This window comes from Eurosta solidaginis, chromosome 4 (genome assembly GCF_040869045.1).
Source record: "Eurosta solidaginis isolate ZX-2024a chromosome 4, ASM4086904v1, whole genome shotgun sequence".
Lineage (NCBI taxonomy): Eukaryota > Metazoa > Arthropoda > Insecta > Diptera > Tephritidae > Eurosta > Eurosta solidaginis.
Window position 1 is genome coordinate 24,858,634 of NC_090322.1, and position 21,320 is coordinate 24,879,953.

The window sequence follows — 21,320 nt, forward strand, 5'->3', positions numbered from 1 at the left end:
AATTTACAAACACAAATTGACAATCACTATCGATAAACCGATTTACCTTTGTAGCGCCGGAGAAATCAATTAATAATGAATGGGTTTGCCATTTTTACCTTACACAGTACAGAACATTCATAATTTCTCTGGCGGCAAATTTCTTCCATTCGCATCTACCACGATCACTTTTATTACCAGGCTCGCAGAACTGCAAAAGCGGATACTTAACTTGCCTGTGTGTGTTAAATTATGTTGCCTCTTCTCATCCATGAAAACAAACAATGCATACTTTTAGGCAGATGTTTCAAAGGCAACTCAGATGTTTGAGCGGAAGTGTACAAGTTAACAGCTGCAGCCTATAAGTATGCAATGTCCGTTTTTATTGAGTTAGAGGAAGTAACAAATTTTTACACACACCCACTCACACGTATTAGTGAGTGGCGTCATCTTATATAGTTCTGCGCGCCTGGTATTTTTTAGGCTTTGTGATCCGCTGTAGATGCAAAAAACGAGAATGGAAAAAAATTTGCCGCCAGGGACGAGTTAATATGATGATTTCTGACGCCGATATGGTATTGTTGGTAAAGATACTTAGCAAAGATTCTGAGTTCATTTCCAGGTAAGGAGGATTTAAAAAACGACAGAGTTGGGCAAGATCATATAAAACTACTTACTCACCACAACTATATATGGATTCATGAAAAAAAAGACCATTTTACATCAAATTAATTCAAAAGAATAAATTATAATTTTTCAATCTAAAACTACAGTATTAATGTATTGTTTTAATGTAAACTTTACAAGTATATAATAGATTCTAACATTTGTTCATAATAGACTTCCAGCACATTTCATTTGCCTTCTAATCGATCAGTTTACGTGAAGATGCTAAAACAATATCGATCTGCGACTTTTAGCTAAGTGCAGCCCTTTAGTCTGTGTATCATACTAAGAACGGATCTTTTGGCATTTCAAAATTGAAAATTGTATCGTAACTTGCGTTCCATGGGTCTGTACCAATAATTGATTCCAGTGCTGCTTCACATGTGACTTTCATGGTTTGCGGAACCTCTGAAGTTTGATATATAAGAATGCGATCACTGAGGTAGCTTCTAATGACGGGATGCAGCGTAGCATAGTATTTGAAATCGCTGCTCCAAACCGACCAACATTCTGCCCATCTCGCACTGTTGAAAGCGTTTCTTACGTCTAAGGTTGAAAGGAGGACAAATCGTTTGGATTTAGCATTACCTCGCTATGCTATTTATACTATGAAGTCGCCTTCAATTGCGCCTCAAGTGCATTTTCTGGCCCTGGAACTATGCTGCTTGGGTGATGCTTGCTTGTTCTATGGCGCTTGCGGTATGTGGTTTTAGGAGCCTTTCAAAAAGTGTTTCGGCTGTGTCGAGTATGCATAACGACTGATATGCTGATGGCGAGTTCGGTTCCCCTTTGCCTTTACCAATTAACACTAGCTACTGTCTTATCTATGTTTAGGGGAACAATCCGTCCGTAAGACATACATTATACATATTTATCAGTATAACCTCTGGGCGCATTTTTGCGATTTTTCATTGGCTTCTACTGGAATGCCATCTGGCCATGGGGTAGTATTATTTTTTAAGCTTCTTACTGCAAACTTGAGGCAAATGGCAGGTGGTCTTCTGGTGTTATGTTGAAGTCAATGTCTTCCCTTATTTTGTGGGAGGGGAAAATTTATTTTACGTTTTTTACACATTTAAGCTATATCTAACTGCGGTGTCGGCATCCTGATCGAAATCTATATTGGTGTAAAGCTACCTAGCTCCTACATCTGCTCTCACTGTCGCAAACACAAGCATTTTCATAACCATTGGTTTTTCCGTTGTGTTACTCTGCAGAATTTGGATAGAATGCCGGTGTTGGTGCCGTTGATATTGCTATTGCTGTGCCACTCCCCATTTGTATATGTGTGCTCTATAAAAGAATTATGACATTTGCTAATCCGTCCGTAAGACATACATTATACATATTTATCAGTATAACCTCTGGGCGCATTTTTCCGATTTTTCATTGGCTTCTACTGGAATGCCATCTGGCCATGGGGTAGTATTATTTTTTAAGCTTCTTACTGCAAACTTGAGGCAAATGGCAGGTGGTCTTCTGGTGTTATGTTGAAGTCAATGTCTTCCCTTATTTTGTGGGAGGGGAAAATTTATTTTACGTTTTTTACACATTTAAGCTATATCTAACTGCGGTGTCGGCATCCTGATCGAAATCTATATTGGTGTAAAGCTACCTAGCTCCTACATCTGCTCTCACTGTCGCAAACACAAGCATTTTCATAACCATTGGTTTTTCCGTTGTGTTACTCTGCAGAATTTGGATATAATGCCGGTGTTGGTGCCGTTGATATTGCTATTGCTGTGCCACTCCCCATTTGTATATGTGTGCTCTATAAAAGAATTATGACATTTGCTACTCGCGCTGGTTATTGTTGTTTGATCATTGTCATCACCCTGTGAACTTAATTCATCAAAATGAGAATCTTGTTGATAGGAACCGCAATCAACTTGTCCACGATCGCTGTACGGATCACCAATATTTGCTTTGTTTCGCTTTTGTCTTTTCAATGCTATCGATGCATACTTCTGTTATATTGCCGAACGTTTCGTTACTATTGTATAGCATATTTGCGCACAAGTATGACCTTACTATGATCAGTACCGCTGGCGTTAAATGAGTTGTTCGATCGTGGCATGAATTCGTATACATTCTCATGCAGGGATGTATTATCGTTTTGGTTTAATTGATCGTTATTCTTTAGTCTTCGTTGCAGACTGGTGCCAGCGCGTGCGACCTGACATAAATTAGTGAATTAAGAAACATATAAATGGTTTCTGCTAAAAAGCTTGCGCAGTACTCACCTAAAAATGCTGTGCTAATGGATGTAACAATCTGGGTTTGTGATCCAACTCTTAAAGCGCAGAATGTAACTTGAAACGTGCGCGTGCGAAATAAGTCAGCGTGGATCGCACCTGAAACAAAAATTGGAGATGTTGTTTAATACTTCGAACCAATTCATAATCAATAAAATAAGTTGAAACTACTCTGATAGTTACGAGCAGTAAGTAAAAACTTAATATTAAGCAAAAGAAGATACCATAGTACAGGTTTACCACCATTGTATATCATGATGGAATTATAGGTGGCGCATGTAAACAAAACAAGTACTTGATCATAGTGAATCAAACTGTGATACCTAGTTTCATTCACAATGTACTTGATATCCCACGTGTGTTATCTAAAGCTGCAGTTACCCACGAACGTCACTAACAGACGAAGCTCTGGCGACCTCAAGCTCCTCATGGAACTTGGGGGTGGGGAGGGAGGGATGGCCTGAACGTTTAATGTGGCTATATAAATCGTTCCCGAGATGGTCGGGCCAGCACCTTAATGGTGCTGTGTTACCGGAGCGTATCGGATCTGTATCCGACAAAGGACCACCACATCGATAACACTCCCCAAAGCCTTCGGGGAGTAACCTAATCGCTACAACAACAACAACAACGTACGTACAAAAAACCTGTCAGCTGACACGACGTTCGACGCACGAACGTACGTAGCCCAGAACGTAGAAATCAAAATAATTTTGATTTTTTCCGTAATAACGTGTCAGATGATCGCTCACTCACTAGACAGAGTTGCCTAGTAAACTTTTGTGCGCTAATTTTTGACCGTTTGCAGTTTAATGCAAAAATACCTAATTAAAGTTTGAAAAATTGTGAAAATAATTCGAAATAATTATGTAAAAGTGCATAGGATAAATATATTATCTATTTATACTTATTTAATATTAATTCCAGCCTTTCACAACATCAAAAATTAAAATAGAAAAAGTTGATGTTTCCATAAGCATGCATTCAAACAGGTCAATGGCAACACTTTTTTTACTCAGCTGAGCAGAGCTCACAAAGTATATTAACTTTGTTCGCATAACGGTAATCCGTAACGGCATAAACTAATCGAGATAGATATAGACTTTTATTTAGCCATGTCCGTCCGTCCCCCCGTAAACACGATAACTTGAGTAAATCATGGTTTAATTATTAAAGGTTACCCATGTAGCCTTAGACCACCCTGTGCGTTTCACATTCCAAACTCCCAAGTCGCTCCTAAAAATGAAAAGTGCTATTTCTTTTCAAACTCCTTTCTGAATAATGAAAAAAAAACTCAAAACAGTACTGAAAGTGTTACTTTTCAGAAAAAAAAAAATGTTAATTGGGAACACTTTTTTAGTTTTGATAGTTTTGGGTAAATAACAAATAAAAGCGCAATTTTGTAACAATGTTGAGTACTTGAACTTTCTAATTATTTTGCAGATGCCACAAATAAGCGCAAATCCTGGTTGCTGTGCTGCCTGTATGTTAAAAACCCGAAAGTAAATAACGAGGTGCTGTTTTGATGCACTTCCTGCTGATCAAAAGGATGTTCGGCGCTCTTTTCAAAACATTTGGCTCGGGCGTTTGAACTTCCAGATCTCATTTACGGAGTACTAAGCAACTTCCGGAAGTTCCGGCTGTGTGTAACCGCCAATAAATAATCTAAAGTGCGAATTTTCACCGATCAGCTGTTAGTTGCGCTACTTGGTAAAATTTACAATGGTTCCGGGCTACGTACGTACGTGCGTTGAACGTCGGTGAGTTTTCGTTTAGAGCCTCCTGCGATTTACAACGAGATTGACTGAATTTTTGTATGTGTGCGTGTCGGGTATTTGGCGCTTGCCCTGCGACTATCAAATAAAAAGCCATCAATCAACATTTGCATTGAGAAACCGTAGCGTTCGGACGTGAATATGCCCTCATCAGATGATGACTTTTTTCTCTTGCAACCACAGCAGTTTTATTAATTAATTAAAAAAAATAATAAAAATTTTATTAAACAATAATAAAAGCTTTACATTCCATAAAGCTGCTAAACATTGATAATTTTCAATAAATTTTAATATGAATTGCTGTTCTTCCGCGCACTTGTTCATTTTGAATGTCGACACAAACTAAATACAACACTGCTGTTTTGTCAATCACACCCCGCGACTATCAAATAAGCTAGCGTCAAATGAAAAAATCAAAAATTTTTGATTTTCATCAACGTGTAGCCAACAAATACGTGTGTCACGAAGTCACCCGACTGCACTAACACACACAAATTTCAGTCAATCTGGTTGTAATTCGCAGGAGGCTCTTACATTACACACTTATAAGTTACAAGCCAACCTAGTAAAACCGCACTGCGTTTTTTTAGCGTACGCAAACAACCGGCGTTTTTGCTCTAACTCAACTAAGCATGCGTTGCGACAATGTAAAGCATGTGTGCAAACGCCAAATCTAAATGTCGCGCTGAACAAAAATTGGAAATCGAGTTCACGCAGCAAATTCAATTTGGGTTGCTCTCATACAAGTTGTATGTGCATGAAACATTTTTGACAGAAAATGACTTGCGTGCGTTTATATTAGGTTGGCTTCCCTGCAAGAAACCCTGATTGTTTTACTAATACACTCACACTTGTAATTGACAATGCTGATCCTGCGATGACGAAAACATTGATACTCAAATTTATGTATGTTCCTTTGTTCGCTCACGCATGTCCGCATATACCCAACGACAGCCTATAATCATGAAAAAGGACTCAAACTGGGAAAGCTTCGGACACCTGGTACAGACCAAAATAACATACAGAAGATACCATTATGCATGTGAGACAGATACATAATTCTCAACGGAATTTTATGTATGCGAGAACAGTTTATCCGATTTAATCATGTTCTCACTACTGACTGTCATATGACAATCAAATGATTATCACGGTTGTTTTGTTATTTTTTAAATTCCGCCATTTTCAACCGACGAAAACCATATAAAAAATAAGTTTAAAAAATGAAAAAGAGAGCATTTCAAAGCTCCATGCTAAGAAAAAAAAATCGAAAATAATATTAAAAAATACCAAAAGCTGTCAGAATGTGTGGGGCGCACTCAAAAAATTGATACGCGAAAATAATAGTGGTAACTGGTGATTCATTTTTAAATGTGTTTCCGCATGAGGAAAGCGCTCTTCTTTTGTTTTGTTATTTTCTGAATTTAAATTGAACAATCTGAAATCGAATTCTTATAAAACTATTTATTTTAAACAAATAAGAAACACGTATGATTTTATCACGTACAAAATTAAAAACGTAATGAAATAAAGTAAATAAAAATCAAAAAGCATTGTTTCATTTTTGGCGGAATATAATAATGGTCATTTATGATAGTATAACAGTCAAACCTGATATCTACAGTAAACTATCATTTATGACACTTTTTGATAGTTAGAGTGTCAGCACTGATCCAGGAAAAGGAATGAGAGTGAGCAGTACGGCTATATACTTAATCAATAGGCCATGTTGGTGTATAAGAAGGAGACAAAACTCACACGTACACAGTTGTTTACATCACATTTGCGCAAGTCCCCTTAAGTTTATGATAGAAAGTTTGTATGAGGCGCTGATCGTTAGGTTGACATTGCTGACAATCAGATGATAGTCATATGATAGTCAGTATTCTTGTAGGGTTGTTAGGTCGTGTCAGCTGCCCTACAAGAAACGCTGATAGTTTTACTAATACACTCACACTTGTAATTGACAATGCTGATCCTGCGATGATGTAAACATTTATACTCAAATTAATGTATGTTCCTTTGTTTGCTCACGCATGTCCGCATATACCCAACGACAGCCTATAATCATGAAAAAGGACTCAAACTGGGAAAGCTTCGGACACCTGGTACAGACCAAAATAACATACAGAAGATACCATTATGCATGTGAGACAGATACATAATTCTCAACGGAATTTTATGTATGCGAGAACAGTTTATCCGATTTAATCATGTTGTCACTACTGACTGTCATATGACAATCAAATGATTATCACGGTTGTTTTGTTATTTTTTAAATTCCGCCATTTTCAACCGACGAAAACCATATAAAAAATAAGTTTAAAAAATGAAAATAAGAGCATTTCAAAGCTCCATGCTAAAAGAAAAAAAATCGAAAATAATATTAAAAAATACCAAAAGCTGTCGGAATGTATGGGGCGCACTCAAAAAATTGATACGCGAAAAATAATAGTGGTTAGTGGTGATTCATTTTTAAATGTGTTTCCGCATGAGGAAAGCGCTCTTCTGTTGTTTTGTTATTTTCTGAATTTAAATTGAACATTCTGAACTCGAATTCTTATAAAACTATTTATTTTAAAGAAACAAGAAACACGTATGCTTTTATCACGTACAAAATTAAAAACGTAATGAAATAAAGTAAATAAAAAGCAAAAATCATTGTTTCATTTTTGGCGGAATATAACAATGGTCATTTATGATAGTATAACAGTCAAACCTGATATCTACAGTAAACTATCATTTATGACACTTTTTGATAGTTACAGTGTCATCACTGATCCAGGGAAAGGAATGAGAGTGAGCAGTACGGCTATATACTTAATCAATAGGCCATGTTGGTGTATAAGAAGGAGACAAAAACTCACACGTACACAGTTGTTTACATCACATTTGCGCAAGTCCCCTTAAGTTCGTGATAGAAAGTTTGTATGAGGCGCTGATCGTTAGGTTGACATTGCTGACAAACAGATGATAGTCATATGATAGTCAGTATTCTTGTAGGGTGACACGTCTTTTCTACGTACGTTCGTGAGTAACTGACGCTTTAGTCCATGTTTCGACAGAAACAAAATACATGAAATATTTGTATGCACGTCTTCTCCGCTGACATAACTCACATAAGCGAGCGATGCGCAATAAACACAGCTCCTAAAATCATTATTTGGCATAGTTTAACAATTTTATTATCCGATTTGAAAAAGGTTAATTTACTGTTTTAAAATAAGGTAAAACAATCTAAATAGTGTATATGATTGTAGATAAACACTCAATGTATGTATATCTTTGAGGTAAAATTATTGGGAAGGAAAGACTTAAAAAAACTAAGAAAATCGCTTGAAAATACCCGCAACGCCCTTTCGCGTAGACCAGCGATTTCTGACACCAAATTTGTATACCTCAAATTGTGGGTGTGCAGACTTGCACTGCTTGAAAGCAGATAAAACTTTGCTACATGCTTGAAAATCATATAAAACTAACATATATTTCTTTTGAAGCCCATAATACATTGAAAATATGACTGACTCGAAGTATTTTACCACCACGAAGAAAGGTGAAATCTTTGAGCTTAAATCCGAGCTGAATAATGACAAAAAAGAAAAGAAAAAAGAAGCAGTAAAAAAGGTATGATAATAATAAACCAGCACCCTTATTGAGTGACTACAGCTATATTTAAGGTTATTGCTAGCATGACAGTGGGCAAGGATGTATCTGCACTATTTCCTGATGTGGTCAACTGTATGCAAACGGATAATTTGGAGCTTAAGAAATTGGTTTATTTATATTTAATGAATTACGCTAAGTCGCAACCAGATATGGCAATTATGGCAGTTAATACATTTGTGAAGGTAATTGCTAATTCAATTGTTATAGATGAGCCTTTGTTTTTCCCCAAATACTATAAATGTTAAGTTTCATCAAGAAAAAATTACATCGGCTCCCAAAAAAAAGTGTTTGGCACGTGGGATTGAACCCATGTACTAACATATATGCATCTCTTGGCGCCGGTTCGTAATTTTAGTCAGATTTGCAAAACACTCAAAATCTCGACGTATTGGCAACCAAGATATAAGTAAGAAAATTGGTATGAAAATAAAATAAAAAATGTTCCAAATAAATTAGGATTTTTTCTAGTGCATTTAAATGGTCTAAATAGCAATCAAAGTATACATTTGCATTAGAACTATGATTTTCTTAGGATGAAATTGGAAGCGAGCTATGCAACATTTAAAAACATTTTTTTTTTTTCGCTTTGTTAAAACCAATATAGCTCGCTTCCTATTTCAACCTTGCAAATTCGAATATAAATACATACTTGGAAATCTTATTCAGAACTAGAATACACTTGAACTATCCTTATTCAAAATCTAAAAACGCATATAATCGAGGTTATTTCATCTAAAAACGTATATTACCAAGGTGATTGAGTTATAAACTAGAAAGATTTGTAACCATGCCTGTTTGGAGTGGACTTATGAAACGTTTGAAAAACTATTTTTGGCACTTTCAAAAATAACGGCTCAGTTCTAGGACTAACTGCTTTTAAAATATGTTGTCTCTTCAGGACTGCGAAGACTCCAATCCCCTTATACGTGCTTTGGCTGTACGTACGATGGGATGTATACGCGTTGATAAGATAACCGAATATTTATGCGAGCCACTACGAAAGTGCTTGAAGGATGAGGATCCCTATGTACGTAAAACAGCCGCGGTTTGTGTTGCTAAGCTTTATGACATCTCATCATCAATGGTAATTTAAAATAAAAATAGAAACTCATTTTTGCACTCACCAGCGTTTTTTTTTTTTTTTCAATAGGTGGAAGATCAAGGCTTTTTAGATCAATTAAAAGATTTACTCTCCGATTCGAATCCCATGGTGGTGGCCAACGCTGTTGCTGCACTGAGTGAAATTAACGAAGCCAGTCAGTCGGGTCAACCCCTTGTTGAAATGAACTCAGTTACTATTAACAAATTGCTTACTGCGCTTAACGAATGCACCGAATGGGGACAAGTATTCATTCTTGATTCATTGGCTAATTATAGTCCTAAAGATGAGCGCGAAGCTCAATCGATTTGCGAACGTATAACACCACGTTTAGCACACGCTAATGCAGCAGTTGTATTGAGCGCTGTTAAAGTGCTCATGAAATTATTAGAAATGCTTTCAAGTGATAGCGATTTCTGTGCCACACTCACTAAGAAGTTGGCGCCACCATTAGTTACACTACTCTCCTCAGAGCCGGAGGTTCAATATGTGGCACTGCGTAACATAAATTTAATTGTGCAAAAGCGCCCAGACATTCTTAAGCATGAGATGAAAGTGTTCTTTGTTAAGTACAATGATCCAATTTATGTAAAATTAGAAAAGCTCGACATTATGATACGTTTGGCCAATCAAACCAACATTGCACAAGTTTTAAGTGAATTAAAAGAATATGCCACTGAGGTGGATGTAGATTTTGTGCGCAAGGCTGTACGCGCCATTGGGCGTTGTGCTATAAAGGTGTTTAATGCGTCTTATAAATATGTATTTGCTTATGTAAAATTTTACCGTCTCTTTTAGGTCGAACCATCAGCCGAACGCTGCGTTTCTACACTTCTCGATTTGATTCAAACCAAAGTAAATTATGTTGTTCAAGAGGCAATTGTTGTAATTAAAGACATTTTCCGCAAGTACCCGAATAAATATGAAAGCATTATTAGCACACTTTGTGAGAATCTTGATACACTCGATGAGCCTGAGGCACGCGCCTCCATGGTTTGGATTATTGGGGAATATGCTGAGCGTATTGATAATGCTGATGAATTACTCGATAGCTTTTTGGAAGGCTTCCAAGATGAAAACGCTCAAGTGCAATTGCAATTGTTGACCGCTGTGGTTAAATTATTCTTAAAACGCCCATCTGACACACAAGAACTTGTGCAACACGTACTTTCTTTAGCTACCCAAGATTCAGATAATCCTGATTTGCGTGATCGTGGTTTTATCTATTGGCGATTGTTGTCCACTGACCCAGCTGCGGCCAAGGAAGTTGTTTTGGCTGATAAGCCTTTGATATCAGAAGAAACTGATTTGTTAGAGCCTACACTATTGGATGAGCTAATTTGTCATATTAGTTCCCTGGCAAGTGTTTATCATAAGCCACCAACAGCATTTGTTGAAGGACGTGGTGCTGGCGTGCGCAAATCACTACCAAATCGTACACCTGCTGCAGGTAATTCAGAAGCCGAGAAGGGTGGTGAAGCAATGGTAATACCCAATCAAGAGTCGCTGATTGGCGACTTATTATCAATGGACATTAACGCGCCTGCCATGCCGGTAGCTGCGCAAACAACCAGCAATGTCGATTTACTAGGTGGTGGTTTGGATATCTTGGTAAGGAAATAAATTTTGTAGTTCAAGATATTTTGCTATATACTTTAATTTATCAGCTTGGCGGTGGACCCACAGAACCAGCAGCAGGAGGTGCCACTAGTTTACTTGGTGACATATTCGGTTTATCAGGAGCTGCCCTCACCGTGGGTGTTCAAATACCGAAAATTTGTTGGTTACCTGCCGAAAAGGGTAAAGGTCTCGAAATACAAGGTACATTTTCGCGTTGCAATGGTGAAATATTTATGGATATGACTCTGACCAATAAAGCAATGCAACCTATGAGTGGCTTTGCCATACAACTAAATAAAAATAGCTTTGGCTTAATACCCGGGTCACCTATGCAAGTGGCACCTTTGCCGCCTAACCAGAGTACCGAAGCTAGACTATCGCTTGGAACTCATGGCCCTGTACAACGCATGGAACCTTTAAATAATTTACAAGTAGCTGTCAAAAACAATATCGATATCTTTTACTTTGCATGCTTGGTACATGGTAACGTACTATTCGCTGAGGATGGCCAACTGGATAAACGTGTGTTCTTAAATACTTGGAAGGAGATACCCGCTGCCAATGAGGTGCAATATAGCTTAAGTGGTGTGATTGGCACCACAGATGGCATTGCATCGAAAATGACTACAAATAATGTATTCACAATTGCAAAGCGTAATGTTGAGGGACAGGATATGTTGTATCAATCGCTGAAATTGACAAACAATATATGGGTTTTACTGGAATTGAAACTGCAGCCAGGTAATCCAGATGCTACATTGAGCTTGAAATCACGTTCGGTCGAGGTGGCGCCAATGATTTTCGCTGCTTATGAAGCCATAATACGCTCGCCATAAGCTGGATTATGTTAGTATGGCAGTGGGAGGTGTTAATAGATTAAATAAAATATTAAGAGTTAAAAAATTTTTATGTTTGAAATATTATGCAAATATCTAACGTTTTCTTACACAATATACAATCTAACGCGTATTAGCGTAAAAAAGTTATCTAGCAAATAATCATTAAATTAATTTCTATGTAATGTGCAAAATAACTATTTAAGATGCAAACTTGTTAAAGTAAACATTCCCAAAAATTTTAATTTTTAAATACTGCTTGTGGAAAAAAAATGCTATATATAAGTAGTTCAGCAAACTGCGTTAAGTGAATGTGTATCCTATTATAAGCATACTTACTCATACAATAAACTGTTCTGATGTCAAAAGTTTTAAATTTTTGGAATGGGATTTAAGTCTACACCCATATAACCTTTCGGATATGGTATTGTTAGCAGCTATTTTCCGTGCTCTTGAACGGAAAAAGGGAAAACTATATACCCCAGGTATATGGGGGGCGTGAAGTTAAGAATAAAATATGATAGCATCCAACAAGGTGATCAACCGAGATTATATCATCTTTTTACCGGACACGACTACTCCCGATGCACCAGAGATGGCGTTTATCTTTTATGTTCCACGTGTTAAAGCTTCATTGTGCGATGTATATTGGAACGATTTTCCGTCATCCCTTGTCAAATTTGGTTTGCGCTTTTTGCCCGGAAAAGTATAAATGTGGCGCCGAAATTAACTAAAAAAAGAATTATTAACCACAAAAAAATGTCATTCTAACCCACCTCAAAGTTTGTTAGATATTTGAATATTTTTTTTATGCACACACGTAAGTAGCAATCATTTTTTATTGTTTGTTTTCAGCTTACATTAACGCGCTTTAATACCTAACTTAACATAACTTAAAAAAATTTGTCAAGTTATGTATTTAATAGTAAATTAAAAAAAAATGATTTAAAATATGTTTTCCTCTAAGTTTTAGCTTAGTTTATTTTGTGTTTCTTTTGCAAAACAAAGGCCACAATAAGTCAAAACAGATGTTTTTTTATAAAATATCGTAAAAAAACCTTCATAGATGAGACAGTTTTTATTATTCATTTTAAGGTTAGTAAACTTAGGTTAGTTTAGTTTTAGTAAAATTTTAAGAAAATTTTAATAGTAAAAACTAAACATAAAAACGTAAATATTTTAAATTGTAAAACATATGATTTTTTATAAAATTATGGACGAATAATTTTTTTCCTATTCGCCCGGAAGATTTGGTTTTTTAATGTTGTCTTCCTGTTCCACGTGTTTATACTCAGCTGAGCAGAGTTCACAGAGTACATTAATTTTGTTCGCATAACAGTATCCCGTAACGGCATAAACTAATCGAGACAGATATATACTTCTATATATCAAAATGATCTGGGCGAAAAAAGATTTTCATTCATTTATTTAGCCATGTCCGTCCGTCCGTCTGTCTGTAAACACGATAACTTGAGTAAATTTTGAGGTATCTTAATGAAATTTGGTATGTAAGTTCCTGGGCACTCATCTCAGATCGCTATTTAAAATGAACGAAATCGGACTATAACCACACCCACTTTTTCGATATCGAAAATTTCGAAAAACCGAAAAATGGTGATTGACATGTCGTGAATACGGAAACATTCGCGTGATCATTCCAATCCCTTGGAACTACCAAGCACCAAGTAAGAAAATGTTTAAGTGACAAATAATGAGCTTCATATGAAGTTATTTTGCAGATTGGAAAGGAAGCATTTTACTCAGTACTAAACAAAATTAAGAACCATTTCCGCATACGCGTTCGTATTTTAAAATTATGCGCCACACTCCGATTCCTTGCTGACGGCAGCTATCAAATATGCTGTGGAAATGATTTGTGTGTTGGGCTGGTATTAGATATAATTGAGGAGCGTATTTGTGCGAAGTAGATTAAAAGCCTAACAGAAAAAACTGTATTTTACTCAAATAGGATTCCCAGGAGTAGTGATTAGTATCAATGGGACTCGCATAATTTCACCTATTTTGGCTGCATCCAAACTGCGACCAGCCTCGTCCAACTATGGAATGTCACTACATAAAGTCAAAAAGTTATTCAATGTAATTCGTTTAAACGTCGGTTTTTCTAGAAATGTGTACAAAATTGTTGATTATTGTTTGATTAAAAAAGGTTTAACTACCGGCTTTAAATTTTTTGTTTTTTTTTTTGGTAACGTTTTATAAGCCCGTGCACCATCTAAATCTTATCAAAGGTGGTATCAAAAGACGGGTTTCCATCTCCGTTTTTAGGATTCGAAAGCGAAAATTAAAAATTTTATTTCTTTCGAAAGATATTTACAAAGACCCACAAAATGGCCCGAGAGGGTCCGAAATATGAGGCCCGGTCCACAGTTTTTTTGCACATAACATCTTTCTGCGTTGGCGGCCTTTGGCCGCGATTCGTAAAAATAATCCTGGTTGGGTCCAACACCTTTCTGCATTGCTGTATACAAAAAATCTGGCAAAATACAACAACCACATGAAATTAGATTTTATTAGAATTAATTTTTGTGGTAATTCTTTACAACAGCATGACACTGCTAATACGTGTCCAAAAATATCGAGAGAGGTATTAAACGACGCGTCTTGACATCAGTATTAATAATCCGAAGGCGGAAAATACAAATTTTAACTCGTTCAAAAGATATTAAACACAAACCGAAAAAAGGCAACAACATTACAACAACCACATGAAAATCGCCAACTTCAACTGAAAATATCTCCGGACAGAGATAAAATGTTTATTTTCCGCTTTCGGATTATTGTTCTCGAGATTAATAGCGTCTTTTGGCACCTCTCTCGATATTTTTGGACGCGTATTAGCAGTGTCATGCTGTCGTAAAGAATTACAATTTTTGTTTTCGGATTCTTAAATCGGAGGTCGAAACGTGTCTTTTGATACCAACTTTGAAAATTTTTGTTAAAAATTAGGTGGTGAACCGTCTTCTAAAACGTAACATTTTTTCAAAACAACTGCAAAATTGTATGAGACAACTGCTAGTAAGCAGTTGTAAGATTTTCACGTCTTTGACAACTACACCAACACAAGGTTGTAAACGGCAATGCCACAAAAAGTTGTAAGGCTAGACAACTCAACCGAAATTTTTTTTGACAGGTTGAGTTGTAATCTGTAATACCAAATTGCGAAATTTCAACCCAACCAGAGTTGAGTTGTAAACGGTAATAGGGGCATTAATTTGGCAGCTGAGTATGTAATATTCGGTTACACCCGAAATTAGCCTTCCTTACTTGTTTTTGTTTGTTTTATTACGTTATTATTGCTCCCGCTGCTTTTCTACGAAATAATTGGCAGCAAATCTTCCGGACGAACAAGAAAAAAATTTGGCACTTTCAAATTAAAATGCAGCCAATTACGGTTCTTATATTTAAATAAAATTTGTTCACATGCAAAAAAAATGCTTTTGCGGCTATTTAAAAAGCAAAAAAACATTTCTAAAAAACCCAAACAAAACTTAAAATTGGAAAACTAAATATAACATTTAAAAACTATGAGCTACAATTTGTTCCTTTTTTTAATTTTTATAATTTTATAACCTTAAAGCACAAATGGCAAATATAATTAAACTAATGATAATAATAAAACATGATTAAGTGGGAATAAAAATTTTTCGTTATGTTCGAATGAAAGAGCTGAAAATTCCAAACAAAATGTAGAACGAATGGACGGACCACTTTTTCAAACGAAGCAATTTCATTATGTATATATGTAGGTATTTATGTATATGTATGTATTTAATATATATTTGTATGTATATATATTTTTTGTGAATAAGTATAATTAAAATACTGTTTTCGTAGCTGTTAACAACACTTAAAGTTTGTTGAAGAAGTCAGTTATTTGGGTCATAATTTTTTTATTAATTGCCCACGCCAAACAAATCTGTCGGTAAATAGGACATGCACCTACATAATTGTTTTTTTTGGGACTGCGATTCTGTTAATTTTAGTCAGCTTACACCATCAAAATCTTGAGTTTTTGCAAAAAAGGCATAAGTACAAAAATGCGGGTATGAAGATTAAACTAAAAAATTTTCCAATTAAATTAAGGATATTTGTAGTGTTTTGAGAGATTATCGTTAGCTTAATTCACAAAGAGATTTTTAGAAACTTCATTTTTCGCAGATTTTTGGTATGTTATATGAAAATGCAGCACCAGTAAAGCTTTTATAGAGTTAGAACCAACAACAACGGAAGGCATGTAGTGAATGTAAAAATAAAATACTTTTTGCTTCTCCTATAAAATTTTAAATTGTTGGTAAGGGCCTTTGTGAATTTAACTTACGTTAGGAAAACAAATTCAAAGCATATATTTGGATTCGAAGTCAGATTTTATAATCATCAAATCGGAAAAAAATATTGGTTTTACTTTTTGAAGTTATGAAAATTGAACTAAAAATTTTCGAATTAAATTAAGGATATTTCTAGTGTATTTAGAGGTTCCAATAGGAATTCGAACTCAGTTTTTAAAATAATGAAATAGGGAGGACGATTTGCGAAACTGTCGCGAATTATAGCATTCTCGACAAAAAGGGGACTTCGTTCTCGATATCGAGAAAAGGGTTAGAATTCTAATCGAATTCTAACGTCAATTGCTAATGGGTTTCTAATGAGAATTTTTAAGTGATGCGCAATTTAGTTCAGTTATTTAAAATCAGCGAAATTTTCATTGTTTCATTATATCAGATACTTTTATTTGGTTATAAGCTTATAACTTATAATAAAATAAAAATAATTCAAAATCCTATCGTATGTTTCACAGTTTTCAGTACTAGTTAATGTGTTGGGATCTTCGCTTCCACTTATTTCCTCAGGATTGAGCTCGGCATTGGTTTGAGGTACGGATGAGGAAGCGTTTTCTTCATGCCATTCAAATAGCCCTTCAATAATCGGCTTGCTTTCCCTTTTTAACTTTCTTGGATTCATTTTCACTTACTAGTATTTATTATAAATAAAAAAACTTATTTCTCAGCTTATAATATTTCCACACAACTTTTCACTATTTTTATTTTTTTTGTATAACACTATGACTGATCATGTCGTGCGAATAATCGATAACTGTGACAATAATCATAACATCGCATTTCTAGTGTTATTCGAATCGTTTCCGAGTCGAATTCTAATCGAGTTCTCTACCCAAGTTTTCGATTCGAATGCATTAGAGAACTACATTAGAATTCTAATGTAAAACTACAATATTTCTCTAACGTTAAAAACTGTGTTTGCTGGGATAGATGAGATACATTTTGGAATTTTTTTAGTTTCTTGCTTATTTTAATAAATTTTACCAAACAAACACTAGTTCCAAATAAAAACAAACAAAATCAGAAAATGTATCTCAACTATGCTATGTTAAATCTCAAAGGTTTTTATATAAAAAAAATATTCAAATCGGATAGCAAATTAATACTGTAGCGCGTTATGAGCGCCAAAAGTAAAACCAATATAGTTCTTTTGCAATTTCATTATATTAAAATCTTGAGTTCGAATTCCTATTCAGAAGCTCTAAATACTCTAGAAATATCCGTAATTTAATTCGAAAATTTGTAGTTTAATTTTGATAACCGCAATATTTGCACTTATCACAGTTTTGCAATTATCTCAAGATTTTTAGGGTGTATTGGCAAAGCTCACGAATCAGCGCCCCACAATACATGTGGGTGTATGGGTCTAGTCCTATGTATGACCACGTTTTTGTGTGCCAGTGTAATAAAGAAAAAATAGTAGTAATAAAGAAAAAAAAAAATCATCAACTGGGAACAGCGTAAAAAACTGGTGTATGAAAATTAAAAAAATATATATAAAAACAAAAAGGCTTGAATTACCAAACAAAATAAATAAGATTTTAAAAACACATTGACCAAAAATTCAAAAAAGTAAAAACAGTAAATTATTAAAAAAGAAAAAACAGAAAAAATTTATAAAAAAAAGCATGAAACAATAAAAAATAACAACCTTTTAATAAAAAAAAACCCAAATAAATTAAAAAAATTAAAAAAGGAAAAATGTAAAAAAGAAGCGAAAATGTATTTAAAAAAAAAAACAAAAAATATGTCAACGAAATAAAAGAACAAAGAAGAAAAATTAGTTAACATAAATAATAAAAACGGGAAAATAAAATAAAGAATTAAAAAAAACTAAACAAAAAGATGAAATAAACGAAAAAATTTTGGATAAAGTAACTAAAAATTTAGTAAGTTAAGGCAAACTGCCTTTCATACCCTGTGCCGCGACTTTTTGTAACTATACATATTTTGCTTCTTGTTCTGCTCTAAGCATTTTTTCAAATACCGTTGTTTAGATTAGTTAAATTAACGTTATACATAATTCTAGTTTTTAGTTTATTTTAAATTTTTAGTATTCTTAATATTATTTTGTTTGTTTCATGATTTTAAAAACTTTTTTTTTTACATTTTACACATTTTTGGATTAAAGTCTTTTCCATGATCTTTTTACATTTTTTGTTTGCTTTTCAATAACCCTGTTGTTTATGTATTCGTACTTTTACAGGTATTAGTTAACTTTTTTATTTTAATGCATTTTCAAATTTCTATTATTTTTAGTTTTAATTTGTTAAACATTGTTAGTTACTAAGATACCATGTTATTATTATTTAATTATAAGCGATTGTTTACTTGAAATTTTTTCACTATTTTTTAATTTTGAACCACTTTGTTTTTTCTTTGTTCCAGGGTTTGAATTTCTGGCTGAAGTATAGTAAAATTATAATCCTTTTAAATTTCAGAAAATAAGCGAAGTAAAAAAATTGTTTGAATTGAAAATAGTTAAGCCTGTTTTGTTTGTTTGTCAATGCCACATGGTCGGTATTTTTTTTTTTTAATTTCACTTATTTTTTTATTCATTGACTTTGCTCCCTATGTACCATTGTTGATTTTAAATAAATAAAAAAATTGTAATAATATAATCAAATAAATAAAATTTTATGTTCGTACAGAAATAGCTTTGGGAAATCTTATAAAATAATGCATAGTGGAACGAATGTAGGAAAAAAGTGCGCAGTTTAATGAATTCTACGACGAAATTGAAGACATAACCCACTGTGCTATTAAAAAATGTTCGTTGCTATTGTTAAGCGGGGAGTGAGTGCACTTCATCGCTTTAATGTATGTACTATTAATAAAATTTAAAATTATTCTATAAATTAAACGAATTCCGCATTGATCAGCCAACGCTGAAATAAACAAAAAATGTAAGGCAAGAGTTATAAATTATGAGTTTTTTACTGAGCGACCCAGGGAGAACAAAAAATTACAAAAATGTAATGCGCTTTCCATAGAACATAAAATAAGTGAAATTAAAACTATGAAAAATTTTACGTATTTCGAAACTAAAAAACAAAAACGAATTAAGCTATTGGAAACAATTGCAATTGAAAACGTTTCATAGAAAAAATTAACATGTAATATTTTTAAATTATTTCAACTTAAAAAAAACTATTGTTAATTTCACATACATTTATTTTGAAACATAATGTCGTATATTAGTATATTAATACTATCTAATACTCATTTAGCCTTTAAAAACAGATTTTACAAATAAATATGTATTTTGGAGGATTCAGAGTAAACTTTCTTTCGCACATCTGCGACTTCGAAATCGAATTTGTGAGCAAGCCACAAAACGGTATTCAACTTTTTTTTTCATTTTTGCTATTGCTTTCGCTTAGTCTAACAGATGCACATATTTTTGTTGGACGTTTTTCAAATCACCATCACATTTTATAGAACACAAAAGCGTTTTTTTTTTATTAGTGTGGATTCGCAATGTGAAAATGTGAAAATGATTCTGCAATATTAAAGAGCCTTTTTAAAAAATACAAACAGATTTTTTTCAATTAGAAGACGATTTTTCTAAGCGGGGTCGGCCCTCGGCAAGTACTCCGAGTGTATTTCTGCCATGAAAACCTCTCAGTGAAAACTCATCTGCCTCGCAGATGCCGTTCGGAGTCGGCATAAAACAAGTAGGTCCCTGTAGGATTCTTATTATTTTCATTTAACTTTGTGTTTAAGTTACTTTGAATTTTGTAATTTTGAAATGTTTTACCAATTTTTAATATTCAATATTGATTTTGTGATTATCAAAAATTTTCATTACAAAAAGAAATTGTGTTGAATATAAACTTAATAAAAGATAAATATCTATCAAAATAAAAATTACATTTTATAAAATAATATATATTAAATAGAAATTTATTAATTTAGTCGGATCTGTATATTCAGTACGAGAAAGTTGCGTATACGCCTAGTTGTTACACGGAAAGTCTAAACAACATATTTTCATATAACCACAATTGGCGATCCCGCCTTTTGTCGAGTTCAGTTGCAGATACATAGAAGTACTAATATTACAGACGGATGTTCAATTCGATTTGCCACACCAGAGCTGAAAAGATAACATAGAAGTACTAATATTACAAACGAACATTCAATTCAATTAAAATCTAGAGCACATTTTGCCACACCAGAGCTGAAAAGATAACATAGAAGTACTAATATTACAAACGAACATTCAATTCAATTAAAATCTAGAGCACATTTTGCCACACCACAGCTGAAAAGATAGTGACACCATAACTGATAAAGTTCTAACAAGTTGAAATACAAATAGTTCTTATATAACAAAAACGGAAACGTTAGCCTAACGCAGTGAACTTCCTTTGGAACTACTTTGCCGTTTTTGTGTTCCATTTAAGTGTAAAAAAAAACAATAAAAACATCAGAACATTACCAATAATGCCCTTTACACAATTGCAACGTCATTATCGAATCTTGGAAGGTATGTAGTTGACAAGCGTTAAATCAAGATAACGCAAATACATATAACACAGAAAAAGAAACACAAACATTGAACGTTGTTTGCGTAAAAGATTGGTGGTAGTGAAACGTTGGTAGTCATATTTAATATTGTTTTATAATATCATTTATGTATTAATGTTATTCTTTTTCTAATTTAATATCACTTTTGCGTAATTCAATTACTCAGATATAAATTTACATACTATTAATTTTTCTTTTGGTCAATAATAAAGATTTATTTATTTTTATCTGGTAAAAATTTTTAAATTGTAAACGCTCTTTTCCAGAAATCTTAAATATTATTTTTAATTATCACCAATAACATCTATTTCTGAGAATTTATTTCGATTAATATAATTTATTATGTATCATACACCAACACACCACAGACATTCATCTACATCAACACATCAAATTAACGATTCGCTTATCAATTTAGAAGATGGTTCTTCACAAAATGATCTAATAAATCCGTATGCGAATCAAAACAATAATGAAATTTTTTCTACTTCAGTAAAACTTCCTCAATTTTGGACAAATTGTCCTGAAGCATG

General features: G+C 33.9%; 2 protein-coding genes across 5 annotated transcripts in view; one reads left to right on the forward strand and one right to left on the reverse strand.

Annotated features, from left to right (window-relative positions):
* Positions 1–695: 695 nt before the first annotated feature.
* The window catches only part of dome (domeless), a 65,636-nt gene continuing 45,011 nt past the window's right edge, over positions 696–21,320 (reverse strand). The window contains exons 5-7 of one of the 4 annotated variants that reach the window (XM_067780730.1): positions 2,889–2,999; positions 2,008–2,821; positions 696–1,938 (exon numbers count right to left, since the gene is read on the reverse strand). The gene's annotated coding sequence lies outside the window, so the exon portion shown is untranslated. Of the gene's footprint in view, positions 2,822–2,888; positions 3,000–12,721; positions 20,354–20,422; positions 20,438–21,320 lie in introns of those variants that run through there. The other 3 variants (XM_067780729.1, XM_067780728.1, XM_067780731.1) reach the window with 3 other exon arrangements.
* On the forward strand, positions 7,771–12,264 carry AP-1-2beta (adaptor protein complex 1/2, beta subunit). The gene is made up of 7 exons (XM_067780732.1): positions 7,771–7,902; positions 8,173–8,299; positions 8,353–8,523; positions 9,240–9,425; positions 9,492–10,178; positions 10,239–11,051; positions 11,108–12,264. Exons 2-7 carry the CDS (start codon positions 8,192–8,194, stop codon positions 11,894–11,896), a joined length of 2,754 nt encoding a protein of 917 aa, XP_067636833.1. The 5' UTR covers positions 7,771–7,902; positions 8,173–8,191; the 3' UTR covers positions 11,897–12,264.

Bases quoted from the DNA above. Each gene is read 5' to 3' on its own strand.
- AP-1-2beta (XM_067780732.1), top strand. From the start codon at position 8,192: ATGACTGACTCGAAGTATTTTACCACCACGAAGAAAGGTGAAATCTTT. The intron at 8,524-9,239 runs GTAATTGCTAAT...TTGTCTCTTCAG, and splicing joins CAGTTAATACATTTGTGAAG to GACTGCGAAGACTCCAATCC. The intron at 9,426-9,491 runs GTAATTTAAAAT...TTTTTTCAATAG, and splicing joins ATGACATCTCATCATCAATG to GTGGAAGATCAAGGCTTTTT.